The sequence below is a fragment of the Hylobates moloch genome, unplaced genomic scaffold (assembly GCF_009828535.3).
Source record: "Hylobates moloch isolate HMO894 unplaced genomic scaffold, HMol_V3 SCAFFOLD_6, whole genome shotgun sequence".
NCBI classification, from domain to species: domain Eukaryota; kingdom Metazoa; phylum Chordata; class Mammalia; order Primates; family Hylobatidae; genus Hylobates; species Hylobates moloch.
The window spans coordinates 146837476-146857792 of NW_026652281.1; the positions used below are offsets into that span (position 1 = coordinate 146837476).

Consider the following 20317-nt stretch of genomic DNA (forward strand, 5'->3'; position numbering starts at 1 on the left):
TTCTGGGTGCCTCAGCTCAAGGAAGGGAAAATACTCTTGGGAATCTCCAGGGAAGAGACTTTGCTGCTCCTCCAGCTCCCACTGCCAGACTCCTGGCCTCTACTTGTGGCTTAGACCATCCTTCCTCTCAGGCGACCACTGCCTGTCTCCTCCATTGGGGTTTTAGGCCAAGACATGGTCTCGTATTTGAGGTCACTGACTGTGACTACAGGCATGCGCCACCACGTCCAGCTAATTTTTAAGTTTTTGTAGAGACACACATTAGAAAAGAGCTAGAACATGATCTCTCTGCCTTTGTAGGAAAAATGGATAAAATTTTGTCTTCCTGGCTTGTTGTTATGATGATTAAATGAACAAATACACCGTGCCTGGTGAATAGTGGTGCTTTAGTAAACAGTGGCCTCCTGGAGACATTCATGAAACTGGAGGGGCTGTCCATCTCAGAAGAATGTGTGGGGGTCTGTACATTGTCTCATCTAATCCTCACGGTTCCGTGTCATTAGGGTGAGAAAATGAGGCTCAGGGAAGTCAAGCAGCTTGCCCAAAGTCACAAATCTTTGTAAACAGCAGAGCTGGGATGTATATACAGGCCCATCTGACTCTAAAGACAAGCTATTTCCCACATAAGTCGGTCACCAAGGAATGAGTTGTGTCAAGTATTCTAAATGGTTTTCACCAGGGTTTTAGCAACATTATGGTGGAAAGGTATTTTTTATTATGCACTAAAGTTCCTAACCTTAAAGAGTCAGCCCAATTCACCTGGCTTAGCCTTGGTGGACCCCGAGAATGAGTGTCCCTGGTCCCTTACGCCTACCTTGAAATGGTTTGGGAGTCAGAGGCAGAGGCCCCTTGCTGTTCCCTGTCAGTTACTCCCAAGGTTCCTGAAAGGCTCACTGGCTGCAGTTTCAGGAGCCTTGGAAGCAACTGAGAGGGAATAGTATGGGGCCTGTGACACACAACAGATCTGAAAGTGCTTATTGCCTGCCACATTGACAAGGTAGTGTGGTCAGCTGGCCCCATCTCAGTGATGGATGGCTGGACCAGCTCTGTGGAGGGAGGCCATGAGTCAGCGAGGTGGCAGCTATGCTCCCTGCCATGCCACCTGGCATGCCATGCTCAACGGGGTGTGCCTGAGTGACATCTCTGAGAGTGCTGGAGATGAGTGCCAGCCCTGGGAGAGTGGGGATGAACAGAGGGAGGAGGACAAACAGAAACCAGCAATCGTAAAAAGAGGAGAAAGCAAAGGAAGAAGAGAAGAGGCACAATGCAGGAAGCGGGGCAGGGGAATCTGGGAACACTCCCAATGTCAGTCTCACTCTGAAAGAGCTGCTCTTTCCCTAAGCAAGAAATCTGGGCTCCTGCCCGCTCTAGCCAGGGTTAACATATAGTGAACAACAGGCAGGTTAAGACATCTTCAGTGTGGCCCAGGTGTGGACTGGGAAAAATATGGCTGGGAACGATGTTTCAATGTTGGACTGAATCATGGTCAGATCCCCAGTAGATCCCTGAAGGGATCCTGTTTGGGAAATTTAATGTAAATTTTTATAGGACAAAAGAGAAGCAGTTCAGGTATCAGGCTAGTAGTAAGGCTTATGCCCAAAAATTGTGTGATGAGGAGTTGGAATAGTACTCCTCGTTCCTCTGAGTAGGTTGTCATTTGGAGGAGATCTTACCTGTCTTGATGCCGTGAGCCTTCCGATTCCACCACCTAGATCTTCCTGGGTAAGGATGCATGGGGCCAGCTCAGCCCTCCAAATTGCTTTCCTTATTTATGATTGTGCTTCTCCTGGAAGAAAATTGCTGGTGCTTGCTGTTTAGATGTAGCAAGCTGGGTCACTAAGGGGCTTGCTACATATGATGGAAGGTACTGGAATATATCTAAGCATTTCACTAACAACAGTACAGAAATTACCAACGAGAAAGCATTAAAAATAAAAAAAAATTTTGGATGGAGCCTTCCTGGTTAGTTTACTGCAAACTCCACTACAATTTTTAGATCTTACTGAAAAAAACACAAAAGATTAAAAGATCCACTTAACTTGATTGAGTTTTAAGCATTGGTTAATCTGGGATTATGCTCATTTTTGCTATTGGCCCCATTGCCTACTTGAATTCTGTTCAGTCTGCTCTCATTAACCTTTTGGGGTGACTGGAGAGAGAGGAACAAGGCATCACAGATTTAAAAAAAAGCTCTAAAAGGAAGTCAAGTCCCTTTAATTTTTGCTGAATCCTTTTATGCCTTCTTAGGCTAACTTGATTTTTGAATTTTTAAAAAATCTTGTTCCTAATTTAAAATAATGGGCATTTATTTAGCACCAACTATATGCTCCTAGATGGCATGGAAAATCTGATGGCTCAAATCAGCAAACTATATTAAGCTTCTTCTAACTTAAATAAGTGCCAGACTTCTCTATCTTCCTGGAGTGATGGGACTGACCAGCATGATGGCTGCTAGGAGATGCGAGATGGCAAAGGATCATATGTTAGAACCATATAGCTGCTCCTCATAAAACCCTCCAATGGGTTTCCATTACTCTCAGCATCAAGGCAAAATCCTTGAATGGCCTACAAAGCCTATGTGATCTGGCCTCCCCCTCTAATTTTTCTCTTGTAACTTTCCCTTGAATCTGTTTATTTTTATTTTTATTTTTTTGAGATGAGGGTCTCCCTTTTTACCCAGTCTGGAGTGCAGTGGCACAACCTCAGCTCACTGCAACCTCCACCTCCCAGGTTCAAGTGATTCTCCTGCCTCAGCCACCCTAGTAGCTGGGACTACAAGTGTGTGCCACCATGCCTGGCTAATTTTTTATATTTTTAGTAGAGATGGGGTTTCACCATGTTGCCCAGGCTGGTCTCGAACTCCTGACCTCAGGTGATATGCCCACCTTGGCCTCGCAAAGGTGGGATTACAGGCATGAGTCACCGTGCCCAGCCCCCTTAAATCTGTTTCTTAGATGCATCCAGCTTGTTGCTGCCTCATAGCCTTTACTCATGTTGACTTTGCCTGAAACATTTCCCTTTCCTACCTTCTTTTCCTGACCAAGTTTATTTCATGTCATTTCCTCAGCAAAGACTTCCTTGACCACCCACTAGGTCAGGTCCATTTGATATATACTCATACAACATCCTGAACTTTTCCTTTATACAGGCTGACTATTCCTTATTTAAAATGCTTGGGACCAGAAGTATTTTGGATTTCAGATTTTCTCTTGGATTTTGGAATATTTGCATTATATATACCTACCAGCTGAGCATCTCTAATCCAAAAATCTGAAATCTAAAATGCTCTGATGAACATTTCCTTTGAGCATCATGTTGACACTTAAAAATTTTCAGGTTTGGGAGCACATTTCATATTTTGGATTTTCAGATTAAGGGTGCTTAGCCTGTAGCACAATTTTATATAAATAGTGTCACAATGGCATTTAAACAGTTATTTAATTGTATCTTAGATAATGGCTGAGGCCCTATATGACCCATCACAGTATGACATTCCATTCAGGGAAACAGCTCTACGTTCAAAGGGTAACTTAAAATAATTCAGATCTTTACTCAGTCTTGAACGGGGAATGGGCCGGAAAAGGTAAATATATTCTTAATGTCCAATAAAATATACTAAAGTCTTTCCCCTCTCATCTCTGCCATTCTCAATAACCTCTATCAGTATGCAGATGCTCCTCAAAAATATTAGACAGCTGTGCCAGAATTTGCTTAGCAGATGGCAGAGGGATAGAAGTGGCAAATACACATATGTTAATAGTTCTTTGCTCTTGCCTGTCTAATGTCTGTCTTTCAACACAACTGTGATCTCTCGGAGGGAAGGACCGTGTCTATCCTAAACACCTGCATACCCCCAGCAGCCAGTATGGTGTTGGGCACATAGTAGATGCTTGGGGAATGTTTTTACTAAACGGATACCAGGTCCCCTGGCAGTAACGGGCTGCCACTCTTCTTCCCACAGCGAGAACTACCTAGTGCGATGGGGCAGCCGAGGCTTCCCTAAGGAGATTGAGATGCTCAACAATCTGAAGGTGGTCTTCACGGTGAGTGTGCACCCTCTTCTCATTACCGTGTTCCCCAATCACAAAAACGTGACCTTGGAAATGAGGCTGGTCAGGAGCTCAGGGTGGAGTGTGGCTGTCCTGCAGAGCTGTCTTCTGGGCTTCATGCAGAAATCCAAAGCTGACAAAGGACATTGTGTGCCTTGAGGAAGCTTTTGGCAAGATGGATGTTCACCTCTGTTTTTCCTCATCTCTCCGTATCTGTCTCACTCCTGCACACACACAGAACATATGCAGAATGCTACATAAACAAGCACCAACTTCTTTGAGCAATAATGCCCAGGTGAACTGGGCACAACAGCAATTTTGATTTTCTAGTTCATTCATGATTAACCTGAGTTCCTTTCTTTGTTCAGGGCGTTCTGAAAAATCTTTCTAAAATATATCAGAAAAAAATAGGACCTTCCTAGAACATTGACTGCCTTGGTAAATTGGACATTCTGAATATAATTAAGTCATAGATGACTAACGATCTGGTGGGTCCTTAGGATCATCCTTCTAAATACCAGTACTCACTGGGCAAGACATGTACGTAGAAATGTTGAAATTGATTGTTATTTGGATGATTTATTTCTGAGAGCGAAGCTGGCTTTTTAGCTCTGAATAGGGGAAACAGGGGAAAGAAGGAGATAAGTAAAGGTTATAATTTCCAGTAGAGACCCCTTTCTCATCCTGTTTCCATAAGGGTGTGAAGAGTGTGATTTTTTTTTTTTTTTTTTTTTTTTTGAGATGGAGTCTCGCTCTGTCACCCAGGCTGGAGTGCAGTGGCACCATCTCGGCTCTCAAGGAGAATCTCAAGTGATTCTCCTGCCTCAGCCTCCTGAGTAGCTGGAATTACAGGTGTGAGCCACCGCACCCAGCAAGTGTGATCTTAAGACACCTAAATATCTTAGCATTGTCTGTAAATTCCTTTGGGGAGAACACTATTTATGAGATTTTTCACTACATTGCCTGTATTAGCAAGGGAAATTACAGAGAAGGAGCCAGGGAGGGATTTGGTCATTGACCAAACAGATGAGTTGGATCCAGGAGTGACCGACATGCCAGATTAACCTACCTTGCTCTACAATAATTTTTTGGTTACAGCCCATTAATTGCAATGTCTTGTGTTATGTTGTGATTAGATTGAGGAATAGCTGATTAATTTTGTTATTTTGTTTAAAAAATGGGCCAGAGGCATGGAATAGGATTATAGGTCCTAATTGCTCAGGCAGTTTTCTTGGCATATATAGATGTACCTCCATCCTGTTTATCTGTTATTAGTTAGAAGGAGAAGCCTATTTATTTTCTTGATAAATAGGAGAGTCCCACAGGCCTTCCTCATTAAACCACAAGACAGATGTTTCATGAAAGGGAGAAGGACGGGGAATCAATCAGTGGTTCATTTTGCAGAGAACCAATTCATGATGTAAACATGGGGGAAAGAGCATCAGTAAATTTGTGTCACACAGCATTAATGAGAATGTAATCCTGCCTTCATGGAATTCTGCCTGGGCCACATCTCAGCTCCTCAGAACAAGTGGAGTTGAGAGCCTTGGTTGACAGGCTCAACAGGTGGATGCTTCCCTCTGTTGAGATGATCAGAGTCTTGATCTGGGGGTGTATTAGTTCATTCTTGCATGGCTATAAAGAGATCCCTGAAACTGGGTAATTTGTAAAGAAAAGAGGTTTAATTGGCTCATGGTTCTGCAGGCTGTACGAGAAGGGTGACGTTGGCATCTTCTCGACTTCTGGCGGGGGGTGGCCTCAGGAAAGTTGCCATCATGGCAGAAGGCAAAGGGAAAGCAGCCTTGTCCTATGTGGCCAGAGCAGGAACAAGAGAGACGGGGAGGTGCTACACACTTTTAAACAACCAGGTCTTAGGAGAACCAAAGGTGCTATCATCATTTCTCGTGGTGTTAAACCATAAGAAAGCACCCCCATGATCCAATCACCTCCCATCAGGCCCCACCTCCAGCCTGGGATTACATTTTAACGTGAGATTTGGGTGGGGACAGTGATCCAGACCATATCAGGAGGCAAGGAAGGTAATGGTGCTCTCACTTCTTATATCGATCCAAGAGTTAGCCGATGAGTGCCTACTATGCATGTGCTCTGTGCTAAGCACTGGCAATACAGCAGTGAGTGCTTTCATGGTGCAGTGGGGTTAAATTCAGGTAATAAAATGCATGCACAAATAAACAAGAGCAATGTCAGAAAGCAATCCAAGCAATGCAGATAATCAAAACAGGGTGATGTGATGGTATGTGACAAGAAGTTACTTTCAACTGGGTGTCGAGGTGACGTTTAAATTAGAGATGAGATAAGACTTGGCAAGCATGTGTCTTGCTGGCCTTATTTCCTCCTTCTCTGGATGTTAGCTCTTCCTGGTCTCCTATGTTGGGGGAAGGCTTCCAGCTCTTTGAGCCTCTCTGAACCTGGCATGTGGGTCCAGCTGACTGTTGACTTTCCCTCTGTTTGGTTTTATTTATTTATTTATTTATTTTTATTTTTTTGAGATGGAGTCTTGCTCTGTCACCAGGCTGGAGTGCAGTGGCGCAATCTCAGCTCACTGCAACCTCCACCTCCTGGGTTCAAGCAATTCCCCTGCCTCAGCCTCCCAAGTAGCTGGGACTACAGGCACATGCCACCACGCCCTGCTAATTTTTTGTATTTTAGTATAGATGGGGTTTCACCATGTTGGCCATGATGGTCTTGATCTCCTGACCTCGTGATCCACCCAACTCGGCCTTCCAAAGTGCTGGGATTACAGGCATGAGCCACTGCTCCCGGCCCTTTCTCTCTGTTTTGTAAGGGTTCACCCCACAAGGCTATGTAAGAAGAAAGCAGCATATACTACGAGGTTCCCTAAGATTTAGCCCAGTTTCAGGGTGGCTGCTAACACACAGGAAACAAGAGTGAATAATAAAAGCACTAATAAGTTCCTAAATCAGGTGATGCTTGTTAAGTTCCATTGCCCTGCTTCCCCAACACTTTCGAGTTTTATAAGGCCAAAGCAGAAATGACTGGGAGACACCATAGATTGGAACACAATTCTCTATAAGGATTGCCAGTTGACACACCCTCCAGAGAATATAATGTGGATATAGCATTTGGCTATTTTTTACACTTTAAGATTCTTTAGCGTGGAGGTATGTGTGTGTGTGGGGCGGGGGGCTGTCTGATGAGACAGCTCTAAGAGGTCTGGTTTCTTCCTTGGAGCAAGTAAAAAATTTTTAAGAGAAGAGGGTGGAATGGGGACTTACCTAGGAATCTTCTAGGTTTATGTAGTATATTAGTTTGCTAGGCCTGCCATAACTATCACAGATTGGTTCATGTAAATAAGAGAAATGTATTTTCTCACAATTCTGGGGTCTAGAAGTCTGGGATTAAGGTGTTGGCAGTGTTGGTTTCTTCTGAGGCCTCTTGCCTTGGTTTGCAGATGGCTGTCTTCTCCATGAGTCTTCACCGTGGTCTTCTCTCTGTGTTTCTCTGTGCCCTGATATCTTCTTATAAGGACGCCAGTCATACTGACCAAACAACCTCTTTTTAACTTAATTACTTATTTAAAGACCCTGTTTCCAAATGCAGTCATATTGTGAGACACTGAAGATTAGGTATTCAATATATGAATTTGCGGTGTGTGTGTGTCGGTGGGGGTGCAATTCAGCCCCTTCATGTCTAGGAAGCTTTCAGGTACCAGGGCCTCTGTGGCTCTGAAATGCCTCTGAAAGGCACCAATCTAAGTATTTCAAAAATATGAAGAATCCTAATTTAAGGAGAGAAGGTATTAGGGATGGAGGTCATTATGAAGGAAGCAGGATTCAAGTTTTAAGGATGGAAAGGATGTGGATATGTACAGGAGGAAGAGGCAAGCATTGGAGGGGAGATGTGGGAGCAGGGGGATTAGGAAGAAAGATCCAGAGTTGGAAGTGAGCATTGTGTGTTTATGGAGCAATAAAGAAATCTTTGTGACAAAAATAACCTACTTATATTCAGAGAGTCATGAGGAATCAGTGGACTAGGACAGCTGGATATATTATGTCTAGGTCCTTTCATGTCAACCGGGAAAGAGTAGAACTAATAGGGTAGGAAATAGGGAGCTATTAGTGTTGTTGGGGGGAGAGAAATGAAATAATAGATGCAATGCCTAAAGATGAATTCGTAAGAGATTTCAGGGTGGTTTGGAGGAAGGAGTCAGGCAGGCCAGAGACACGGCTGTTCCAACCATCTGGATGTGAGATAATTGGGATCTCAAATTCAAATGCCTGCAGAAGAAGGCAAGGGATGCAGGTGATGGGGTGGGGGGTCTTTCTTAGCCTGAAAAGCAGATGTCCATTCCTGCAGCTGGTGGGATGGACAGCCCTTGTACCAGTCAGTGCTCTCTGGGGAAACAGAACCCATGGAATATAAGTTTGAGATCCTAAAGGCAGGCTGGCAGGCTGGAAACTCAGGCAAGATTTCTATACTACAGTCTTGAGGCAGAATTCCTGCTTGTCTGGGAAACCTGTTTTTGCTCTTAAGACCTTCAGCTGGTTGGCTGAGGCCCATGGACATTATAGAACGTCATCTCCTTTACTTAGTCAGCTGGTTGTAGATATTAATCAGGTCTACAAAATACCTTCATAGCAACATCCAGACTGGTGTTTGACCAAACAAACAGCTAGGCACCACAACCTAGCCAGGTTGACATATAAAATTTAACCATCGGGGTCCCCAAGCAGGAAGGTGTGGACCACACTGGGGCCTTGCCTTGTTCACAGAGACTCTGCACAGCCCCATTCTCTTCCTCCTATACCAGCATAGTGAGGGTCTGGGGATGGCAGCTCTGTCTTGGTCCTGGATCTGATGTGAGCCGACAGCTTGTTCCCAGTGCATATGCCCACATGATAATTAACTGGAAGGAGAATAAACTGTTCCCTTTTGAGACCTGGCCCAGGGTACTCTACTCTGATGCCAACAGCATGTCTTGTTGTTTCTTCCTTAGCTGATCCTTACTGGCAGGGGGCCTTAGGATCACTGAAGCTTTTAGATTTGAGCATGCAGTCAGGAGTTTCCTCCTGCATGCCTTTCTGATGGCAAGGGAGCTGTACTGTAGTAGCTATGTTTGTGGTCTTTGGTGTCAGGGACTGGGCTCAAAGCCCAGAGTCTCATGGGCTATGGTCATGACCTTGGGGAAGCCTCTTATCTTCTTTGTGTCTCAGTTTCCCCATCTGTCAAATGGGGATGCAATAATTCTATGTACTTCAGAGATGTGAGGGATTGAATATGATGATGCAGGAATCACTTAGCACAGTGGATGAGACAGTGCATTTCACCTGTTTTGGCTTTTCTAGACTCAGTTGAGCTGGGTCCGGTGGCTCATGTCTGTAATCCCAGCACTTTGGGAGGCTGATGTGGGAGGATTGTTTGAGCCCAGGAGTTTGAAATCAGCCTGGACAACATAGTGAGACCCTATCATTTGAAAAAAAAAATTAGCTGGGCGTGGTGGCTCATGCCTGTAGTCCCAGCTACTCAAGAGGCTGAGGTGGGAGGATTATTTGAGACTGGGAGACTGAGGCTGCAGTGAGCTGTGATCATGCCACTGCCCTCTAGCCTGTGTGACAGAGTGAAGCCCTGTCTCAAAATAAATAAATAAATAAACAAACACACAGATAGTTGACTGCAGTTTCCTGACCCCTTGAAGTCAGGTGCGGCCATATGCCTTTCTTTGGCAAATGACATGCAAGCAAAAAGTGATGTGCATCTCTCTTGGGTAAATGATTAAGAGCCAGAAGTGATTTGCCACATTCCTTTCCCCTGCAGCAGAGACAGTGAGAGCACCTGTGCTGAGATAGAGCTGCCAGCCAGGGGCCCAGAGTAAGTAAGAAATCAGAGCCCCCACCCCTCTGCATTGGCCCTGTAGACTGCACTAGAAGTAAACTTCTGCTGAGTTGTAAGCTCTGAGATATTGGGGTTGTTAGCACTACCTCAACCCAACTGATGGCCACACATTAGATGTGCAGGAAATGGTAGCTGTTATGATTTTTCTCTCTTCCTTTTGCCTTCTCTCTCAGAGGTTCTGAGCAATGATGTGACCAATGGCATCATCCGAGTCATTTGTAGCAAATGCTACTTTTGGATCCATCACCTCGGCATACGGAGAATCCTGTCTGTACAGCTGATATTCCACCTCTGCCCTTCTCTCATCCTATCATTTTGAGAGGGAAGAATAGGGATTAAACACTAGAGTTCTATCACTCATTTTCCTTTGCAAACCTTACCTTGCTTATCTGTAAAATGGATGTGAAAACCTTGTTTTCTGTCTTTTCCAGGACTTATTGTATGATTGGTCCATGTATAGCAAGTATTATATACATCCCTCAGAAATTACTATTACTGGGTTTTCTTGTCTACTTTTTTTTTTCCCCCATTCAGCACATGATGGGCAATTTTTTGTTTCTTTCCCCACAGGATCTTGGAAACAAAGACCTCAACAGGGATAAAATTTACTTGATTTGTCAAATAGTCCGGGTCGGCAAGATGGATCTTAAGGATACTGGTGCAAAGAAGTGCACGCAGGGACTGAGGAGGCCGTTTGGGGTGGCAGGTAAGGGACACACTCTGCAGCATTAATTTTTATTGGAGCACACATTTTATGTGGCTGAATTGTAATGATGATTTGTTTCCCAGCCTCCTCCTGCTGCCCCTACCCCTGCAAAATTTATGCCAGACAGCCCTTAATAACTACATTTCTGGTGACTAAATCGAAATAATTGGTGACTAAGTCCAGATTTATGATGAACACAGTGAATCACGGGCTCCTCTTGTCTGGAGTAGAGCATCGGGAGACCAGGGCCGTCTGAGCAGTTGACACCTTTGCTCCCCAGCTCTGTGAAAAAGGAAAAACAATATAGGCAGGATCTAATTGTGAGGAGCAAATCATTTAAAAAATATGTCTAGGACAGGAAATGCAGTTACACAGAATGAGTCACCTACCACACATCTAAATTCCAGATGGAAACGGACACTTGGAGAATTGGCGTGACCTGAGGCAGAGCCCTGCATGAGGCTGCTGTACAGCAACATCAGCTCTGCATTCCTCCTAAGCTTTAGCTCTCCTGGGGTTTCTAAGGCTTCGTCATTCTTGCCCCACTTTTATGGTTTTAGTTATGTTTGACTACCACTTGTACTGCTATTTACCAAATGTATTTTCTTTTAATCAACCTGCTTTACATAATGTATGTTTTTCATCAAAGGCAATTTAAATACCTGTGAAAATGGCAATTTGATATGCCAGTTTTATTCTTTTTATTAAAATATAAAATTTTAAGAGTATACCATTTATAACCCCTATGTACCATAGCTAACCTCAGTGTTTCAGGTTTCTCACTTCAAGATGCTCTGATCTGTAATTGCAGACCTGCTTACTCTCCAAATAGTCCCCGGCACTGCTTGCAAAGTGGTGGAGTGGAGGATGTTTTACTGAGCTCACTTTTTTTTTTTTTTTTAACCTGGCACTGCGGCTAGCTAGCCAGCCAGTCATCTTGGGCAAGCATTTTCCCCAGGGCCTTAGTTTTATTATGTGCAGAATGAAGGACTCACACCTTGTTAATTCATGAAATCCTCTACTGCTCTAAAATGCTCTGATTCTACTTGTGGGGGCATTTCTGACATCATGGTGTTTCTGTTAAGGCAGTGAGGATCCTTCAACCTTACCGCAAAGTGTGTCTTTGTCCTCAGCTGTAGCCTGCCCTCTCTTTTGGTGTCAGTTGACAGAAATCTGATCTAAACTGGTAGAAGACGGAAAAAAAAGGTACTTTACTGGCTTAACTGAAAGGCTTATGAATAGATCGCTTCAGGCATAGGTGGATCCAGGAACTCAAATCAATTTGTCTCTTTCTTGCTCCTATGTCCTCCTGCTGGCTTACTATGAAGAATTTGTCTCTTTCTTGCTTAGCCCCTATGTTTTCATGCTGGCTTACTAAGAAGATGGCTGTCCAACTAGTTGGCAAATTATCGGCCAGCTGTTCCAAGCTTGCATCCTACCAACTTAGCAACCCAGTGGAAAGAATGTACCTCTTTCCCATTAGTTTCAGCAGAAGCCCCAGGAGCTTTACTATAGGTCACATCCTCATCTCCATAGTATTTACTCTGGGCAGGGAGAGATGATTATCTGTTCTACCAGGTCCTATGAATAACTTTGGAGCCAAAGGGAAATTGCCCCGCCTTAATCACAGCACTGAGGATGGATGAGGAGAGTCTGTTAGAGAGAATGGATGCTCAATTTCTCCTCCTGTCTGCTCTCTGACTCCCCTCTCTATCTAGATGCAGTCAGTGGTTGATTATTACCCAAGCAATTTTAATGGCCCCCTGCCCAGTGCCTGGAGTGTTTGAGGTATTTTCTGTAACTAGGATATGGGCTTGATTGGAGTAGCTTTTCTCAGCCCTCTCCTACACTCCCATTTCTATAATCCCCATTCTAGTGTAGGAGTTCTTTACCTTGGTTTTGGGACCTTTAGTGGCTGATTTAAGGAAAGGTTTCAGAGGATCCGGGATCCCTCTGGAATCACAGGATTTGAGGATTCTTCAGTTATGTATCTGTACATATGAGTACGCTTATGAAAAGAGGGTGGATATTTCATGAGATTCTCAGATCCTACAGAGACCCAATCACTGCTCTCTGGTTTTGTAGGCACGGTAGACATTCAATACATGCATGTCAAATCCAAACCTAATTGCTGAATTCCATAGCCAAGGCTCTGACCCTTTCCTTTTGGCCTCTGCTAAGCCATGGTGCTCTTGGATGCCTCCCTGGCCCACTGACCTCCCAGTCTGCTTTGCCTAGAGGTATTTACCCCACTGCTGCATGCGAGGAACCTCTGCTGTCTGTGTATTGTGCAGCACTGGCTTGCTTGCCATTTTAGGCCTTCCTGACCCCCAGGCATCCCAGGCCCTACCTCCTGTCCTATAAGCTCATCCCACTGTCATCCCTTCATGGGAGCAGGAGGAAGTTAAACCATTAATTCATTCTGTCTTCTTTCTAGTTATGGATATAACAGACATCATCAAGGGGAAAGCAGAGAGTGATGAAGAAAAGCAGCACTTCATTCCTTTTCACCCGTAAGACATTTCCCATTTCTTTCCATTCTCTTCAACCACACTCTTTGTCATCAAGGGCTGCTGGAGCTCAGAGGGTACTGGTTCCCCAAGTTAGTGATAGGCAGGTAGAGCCTCCCAAGGGGAGCGCAGGGTGAGAATCATTGGCTCAGTGCCCAGGCACTCAAAACCAAACAGCTCTTCAGCCATTCATTCATCAGATGTTATTTATGCCACAGACATTTATTGGTGGCCTGGCAGAGGCTGGCACTGTGCTAGGTGTGGAGGATGAAGTAGTGAACAAGGTGGGCCCTGTCTTCATGGAGCTCATAGTATAGATGGGGAATTAAACAGATAATCAACAAAAGATTAATACATTAATTACAAGTGCAGCAGAAACCATGAAGCTGTGAAGCAGCAGCATTTCAGGAGCATGTGGCAGGGAATCCTAACCTGGTTCTCATGGATAGACATATCCATGACTTAGGAGGAGGGCAATAAGGAAGGTGAATGTCCTCTCCTCTCCTGTTCCAAAAGGAGTCTTCTGGAAAGCAGGGCTCCAGTTTAAGCATCATCAGTACTTAATAGCCCTAAGGATGGTCCAGGTAATGAGGCTAGTGACTTTGCTGAAGGCGTGTGACAATGACTTAGCAGGAGCAACTCAAATCTTTACCCTTGCTGAGCAGATATGCATGTTGAAAGCTTTGGAATCCTACCTTTATAAGCATCTTCCTGGAGAATAGGAAATGGCCTCTACCTGTAGCATTGATGTTCCCAAATTTCAGAGCCACGTTGCTTTGTGATAAAAAGCGAGGTACCTCTTGATGGCACGTATATACCCTGAGCTGACATACGCAAACTCGCTTTTCACCTGAGGCGTGTGGAGGGGCTGGGGAGATTCCTGGGGCCCCTTGAAACACAAGGAGGGCACGATGTGGACATTTCATGCTCTCTTTTCTTTTCCAGGGTTACAGCTGAGAATGACTTCCTACACAGCCTGCTGGGCAAAGTCATAGCCTCCAAGGGGGACAGTGGAGGGCAAGGTATAGTGCCAGTGTGCCAGTGGGCTGAGCCTGCTCCAGCTTGGTAGCCCCTAACTCTTCAGCAAATGAATCAAAATCCTGAACACTGGGATACTTAGCTTTCCTTCCAGACAGACCACTGGGAAGAATGGGAACATATGATCTGTAGGGATAAGTCACATCTCCTGAAGCAAATTGGAGGCATGTCCTAGTGCCCAGAAGAAGAGAGGAATTGATACATCCTGAATATCTCCGGTGTTCCAGGGGCACTTTAATAAGTTACCTTGTTTGATTTCATTCTTACTCCAGGCCTGTGAGATAGGTGGTGTCATCTTCACTTTGGGCTTAGAGAAGTGGGATAATTTGCTAGAGGCTGACACTGCTAGAAATAATTAGCAGGATTCAGACCCAGAGATCTCCCACTCTGGAGGCCCCGTGGGCTGGGTGGCTGCATCTGTGGCTGTATGGCTGTGTTCCCAGTGATCTCCAGAAAGACAGAGGGGAGAGGTGGCGGGAGGGCCAACTGAGAGGACACTTGCAAAAGTGGGCTCTTCATGGTGAGCCGTTCCTTTCCAGGCCTCTGGGTGACCATGAAGATGCTAGTGGGTGACATCATTCAGATTCGCAAGGACTATCCACACCTGGTCGACAGGACCACCGTGGTGGCCAGGAAGCTGGGATTCCCAGAGATCATCATGCCAGGTGAGACACAGCTGCTCTGACCTTCCCCTGGGGACATAGAGGCCAATTCAGCTTGTCTAATTCATTTTCCTTTAAAGAGTCAACTCCTTCCTTTTTTACTGCCTCTCTCCAGTTCACTCCCTGAAGATAACCACTAAAAATGATGTCTGTATATCCAAAAACTTCTATGCATTAACAAAATAGACACAAGCACGTAAATATATGCACATGCCCCTTTTCCCCACAAACGGGGTCATACTTTATATTCCTTTACTTAATGTACTTTATATAGTATTCTACAACTTGTTTTTATCACTTAATAATTTATTGTGGACATCATTTATATTTTACACATGCAGAACAGTTGCACTCTTTCTGGGAGAATATTGTCATTCTCTTATACTTTTAAGCTTTTTTTTTATATTACCAAAGGAATTCGTGTTGATTGTAAAATATTCAAATGGCGTGAAAAGGTATAAAGTGAAATGTTAAAAGTTCCTTCATGTCTTTGTATCCGGAAGTAGCCACTACATTTCCAAATGTGCGTGTAATTTTAAAAAATGAGTTTATATAATATTAAACAAAAATTACAGGAGGGCATTGTTTTGGACTAAATTCCTGCACCAGCCCCCAACAAACCAGACTGAAAATCAAAATGGAGTCAGCCATGCTAAAGGTTCATGTCACCAAACCTAAACTAAACTGTTATCTGATCTTGCAAGAAATCAGGAGAGGGGAGAGAGGGCGGGAGGGGGGAGAGGAGGGTGGAGAGAGAGAGAAAGAGACAGAGACAGAGAGAAAGAAAGGAAGGAAAGAAAGAAAAGAAAAGAAAAAGAGAGATGGAGAGAAAGAGAAACAGCCTATTTTCCAGACAGACCATTTTCAATTTTCAATGGGCATGATAATGAAGTTCCCGAAGTAACCTGATGTTAACAATCAGTCACTTTTCTATTTTTCTGTTTCCCTCTTTCAGTCTTACGAGGGCAATAACTTAGAAATAACCAATTCATTCTGTCTTGCTTCTACTTCCTTCAAGCCTTCTCTGTCTATAAAGCCAACCTCTTCTGCTCAGCTCTTTGGACACTGATTCTATTTTATGGAATGAAGCATTGCCCGATTCTAGAATTGCAATAGAGCCAAGTGAAGTCTTTAAACTAAATTTTTTGTAATTTTGTCTTTTGACAATAGTAATACTCTTTTGAAACTTCTCTTTGTGTCTTAAACCTGTGTCTTGGACTTCCGTTCACGATGGCTCTCACTGACTTGCTGTTTCTTTCCACATTGTCTGGTGGTGGTCTCCTAGGACCTGTGCTGTCATTTCTTTGTCCATGCTTTACCTGAGACTTCAATTACTTGTGTATCCTCTTGTAGGATTTTCTATTCCTTTTTTTTCTTTTTGTTTTTTTGAGATGGGGTTTGGCTCTGTTACTTAGGCTGGAGTGCAGAGTACAGTGGTTTGACCTCAGCTCACTGCAGCCTCTGCCTCCCAGGCTCAAGCAATCCTTCTACCTCAGCCTCCTGAACAGCTGGGACCACAGGCATGTACCACCACACTCGGCTAAATTTTTTGTATTTTTGATACAGACAGGGTTTTGCCATGTCACCCAGGCTGGTTTTGAACTCCTGAGCTCAGGCGATCTGCCTGCTTTGGCCTCCCAAAGTGCTGGGATTACAGCCATGAGCTACCTGTGTCTGGCGGATTTTCTGTTTTTCTTGCCTCCCTTCCCGAAGGTCCTCTGCAGCTCCTTCCTAACCCTGTGTCCCTAGGACACATGGGAAGTTGCTCTATTCTGCTCCTATACAGTGAAATATCGGCAGATGCATATGTTTGGTTGTTTTCATGGGACAGGATCAATTCAATTGGAGCTTTCCTTTGCCTTCCCAGAAGGTGTCACTAGAGGATGAAAATTAAATGATTTTTAATGTCGAGAAAAACATGGCCAATTTCAAGTGTCCCTACTTCCCTTTTGCAACTGATTTCCTAGCATCCCTTCATCCTCTTGTTACCTACTTCTCCAGCCTCCCTGATGAGGAAAAAATGCTTTCTCTAAGCAGTTCTGATTTTAATTAATACCAATCCAGGTGGAGGAGCTTCTTCTCACCCTCCATCCCCTCTAGTTAGTCAGCGTCTCTCCTGCTGCAATCCACACTAACTCTTGTCTCTCTCTCCCTCTGCCTCAGGGGATGTCAGGAACGACATCTACATTACTCTCTTACAAGGTGACTTTGACAAGTACAACAAGACCACACAGAGGAATGTGGAAGTCATCATGTGTGTGTGCGCGGAGGACGGCAAAACGCTGCCCGTAAGAGACTCGCTGTTGCTCTGGGTGACAGGGTCCCCCTTGGGGGCCTCTGCTCGTAAAGATGTACTTTTCCTCTCCCTGATTCTGTTGTCTAAATGCCAGGTGCCTTTGGGATGGTGTTGAATAATGTGATCTACACCTTTTGAGCTTGGTTAGTGCAATGTTCCATAATAAGACCTTGTGATATTTCCTTACACCAAAGCAGTTTTTCAATGTCTATTCCTTTCCTTTCACAACTTCTTCTTCTATGTGTGTATGTGTGTATGTATGTATGTACGTACGTATGTATGTATGTATTTATGTATTTATTTTTGCTTGGTCTCAGCTTATAGGTTAGCTTTCTGCAGTTAAAATGTTCTCATTGAAACCTGAGCTGGTTTATTCAGGCAAAGTCCATGGTAAGAAAGAGGATCAATACAGTGCCTTGGGCTGGTGTGGAGGCTCAGGATGTGCTCAAAGCAGACATTCTCAACACTTAATCTAACTCCCCAGCGCTCAGCCAGAAATGCTGGTGGAAAGCCTTATTCGTAAATTGGTCTCCAGAGAGCTAGCAGGGTGTATTCAGGAATGCAAAGCGCATTGCTATATTTATACAGCATATGTCCTGTCCAATATTTGTCATGTGTGTTTATATTTATTTGCTTGTATTTCTTTTAAGGTTGTCATTGCTGTGTCCAGTGTGTAGGAGGGTTTTGTTTCTCAATTCCTCCTAACAGAGTAGTTAGCTGAAAAAAAAATCAGCTCTCAGGAGAAATTTTAGCATAGGCGAATATTCCTCTTAGGCCACTGTGAGTGATCAAATAGCCAAGTAGGGCGGGTGTGTTCATCAGAGAGGGGATGTGAAGATGGAGGAGGCATCAGTTCTGTCCTTCGGGCCTGGAGATCAGACTGATACTTTGTACCCAAGAATAACTAACATTCACAGGGGAATTACCATGTGTCGGGCTGTGTGATAGTATGACACGTTTCCTTTATTATGCCCTGTTTTACAGATAGGGAAACAAAACCTTTGTCACTTACAATAACTCGCCCAAAGTCATAACGTTAGCATATGGCAGAGATGGGGTTTGACTGGTTCCAGGCCCTCTGAGACACTTCACTACAATGCCTGTACATGTAGCAAAATTCTCCAATTTATTTCTCATTTTAAAAAATGAGGCTAATAACCACTGCTGACAAATTTGGGAAGATTCATAATCATTTTTTAAATGTAAAGAAATCCTCACAATTGCCTTTTTGTTCATAAAGACTGGTCATGTTAATTAGTATCTATTTGAACAAAATCTAAGCATTGAACCCATCCTCCTTTTGTTGGAGTCTGAAACTTTTCCAAAAAACAAAATAAGTGAGAAATACTTGACTCAAAGGAACATAAAGGAGCAGAGGGTTTTTATCTGAAAGGGAAATTGCAATTCCCAAATGTAGAGACCATTGCTTTGAAGTTACTTTTATCCAACTTACCTGTTAGAGAACTTTTTAACCTCAGCTTCATTTTTGAAACATTGATACTCTTACCTTCGATGTTGCCAAAGGACAAATTAAAAGACATAGTTAACAGGCAAGCAGCCATCTTATCTCCTGTCTGAACCATTCTTTCTTCCACTTTTGTCACCCTTTCAAGTCACTACCGAGCAGGCTGAGCAGATGCACTTATCCAAGATGAGTAGATAAGCAGGTATTCTGGGAGCTGACATGGAAAGGGAACTGCGGGGCATGGTGATAATTTGTGGTTTCCTCTATTAGGGAAATTCTGGGGGAGTTCAGTTGACTGACTATTGAAAATTGCTTAGGAAATCTGTGGGAGGCTTTTCTTTCTCTATTTGTAGAAATAAATATTACTGCCTAATTAAGTGTCAGGCAGTACATTCAAACACTTCTGTTTGATATTGGTGGGCTTCTGTGGAAATGGTCTGCTTTAGAAATATTGATCTCTCCTCCTGCTCTGGGTGCATGCACACTGTCTTTGCAGAACAGGACCAGAGGGCAGAGGAGGTTAGGCCTGCTCAGGGCTCACCTTGGGGTGTCAAGGGCCTTGCTCAGGAGGGGTCATAGCAGAGAAGCTAATGGGGTGGGCTCTGGGGTCAGGCAGACAGGGTTCAAATTCCAGCCTTCCCTCTTATTAGCTGTGTGATCTTAGGCCAGTTTATTCATGTATACAAAGAAATAATAGCCTCTTCTCATGGGGTTGCAGGTTAAACAAAAGAGTAGGTATTAAAACAACTAAAAGAGTATGATTGGATTGTTTGTAACACAAAGGATAAATGCCTGAGGACATGGATCCCCATTTTCCATGATATGATTATTATGCATTGTATGCCTGTATCAAAACATCTCATTTACTCCATATATATGTGTGTGTGTGTGTGTGTGTGTATACACACTCTGTGCCCACAAAAATTAAAATATTTAAAATTTAAAAATTTAAAAAATAAACATGCTGCCGGGCACAGTGGCTCACACCTGTAATCCCAGCACTTCGGGAGGCCAAGGGGAGCAGATCACTTGAGGTCAGGAATTTGAGACCAGCCTGGCCAAGAAGGTGAAACCTTGTCTTTACTGAAAATACAAAAATTAGCTGAGTGTGGTGGCAGGCACCTGTAATTCCAGCTACTCAGGAGGCTGAGGCATGAAAATTGCTTGAACCCTGGAGGCAGAGGTTGCAGTGAGCTGAGATCGCACCCCAGCCACTCCAGCCGGGGCGACAAAGTGAGACCCTTTCTCAACAAACAAAACACGCCATAGGTATAAGGCACCTGGTATGCAGTAAGTACCCAGCAACAGGAAGGAGGGTCACATTCAGAGAAGGGGGACCAAGTGCAGGGTGAAGCCCTCTGAGGGACCTGAGGGAGCCAAACAGGCAATCCAGCCAGAAGCAAGTTCTGGTGAAAGAGAAAGTCTCAGATGCTGGGCCAAGAAACCTCTGTTCTTCTGAGACCACCCAGCTTGAGGTGGTGGAGGCAGGGGATAGGGGAAGAAGTATGGGATAGTGGTTAAGACCATGACCCCTGGGGCCAGACAGCCGGGTGCAAAGCCCAGCTCTGCCTGAATTAGTAAGAGGATGTTGAGGCAGTTGCATAACCTCTCTAAGCCTGAGAGTCTCTGTCTGAAGATAGGACCAGCAATGGCACTTCGCCCTTGTGAATATCAGTTAAGGTAATCTGCATAATAGGTGTTCATTAAATTTAGCTAT

The 20317-nt window shown here is 44.1% G+C and overlaps 1 protein-coding gene across 2 annotated transcripts in view; it reads left to right on the forward strand.

Annotated features, from left to right (window-relative positions):
- DOCK2 (dedicator of cytokinesis 2) overlaps positions 1-20317 on the forward strand; it is a 448549-nt gene that overhangs the window by 48221 nt on the left and 380011 nt on the right. For both annotated transcript variants that reach the window (XM_032158599.2, XM_032158600.2), the window contains exons 9-14: positions 3962-4043; positions 10494-10629; positions 13067-13142; positions 14085-14161; positions 14717-14842; positions 17003-17127. In XM_032158599.2, coding sequence (XP_032014490.1) covers positions 3962-4043; positions 10494-10629; positions 13067-13142; positions 14085-14161; positions 14717-14842; positions 17003-17127 — 622 coding nt within the window. The remainder of the gene's footprint in view (positions 1-3961; positions 4044-10493; positions 10630-13066; positions 13143-14084; positions 14162-14716; positions 14843-17002; positions 17128-20317) is intronic.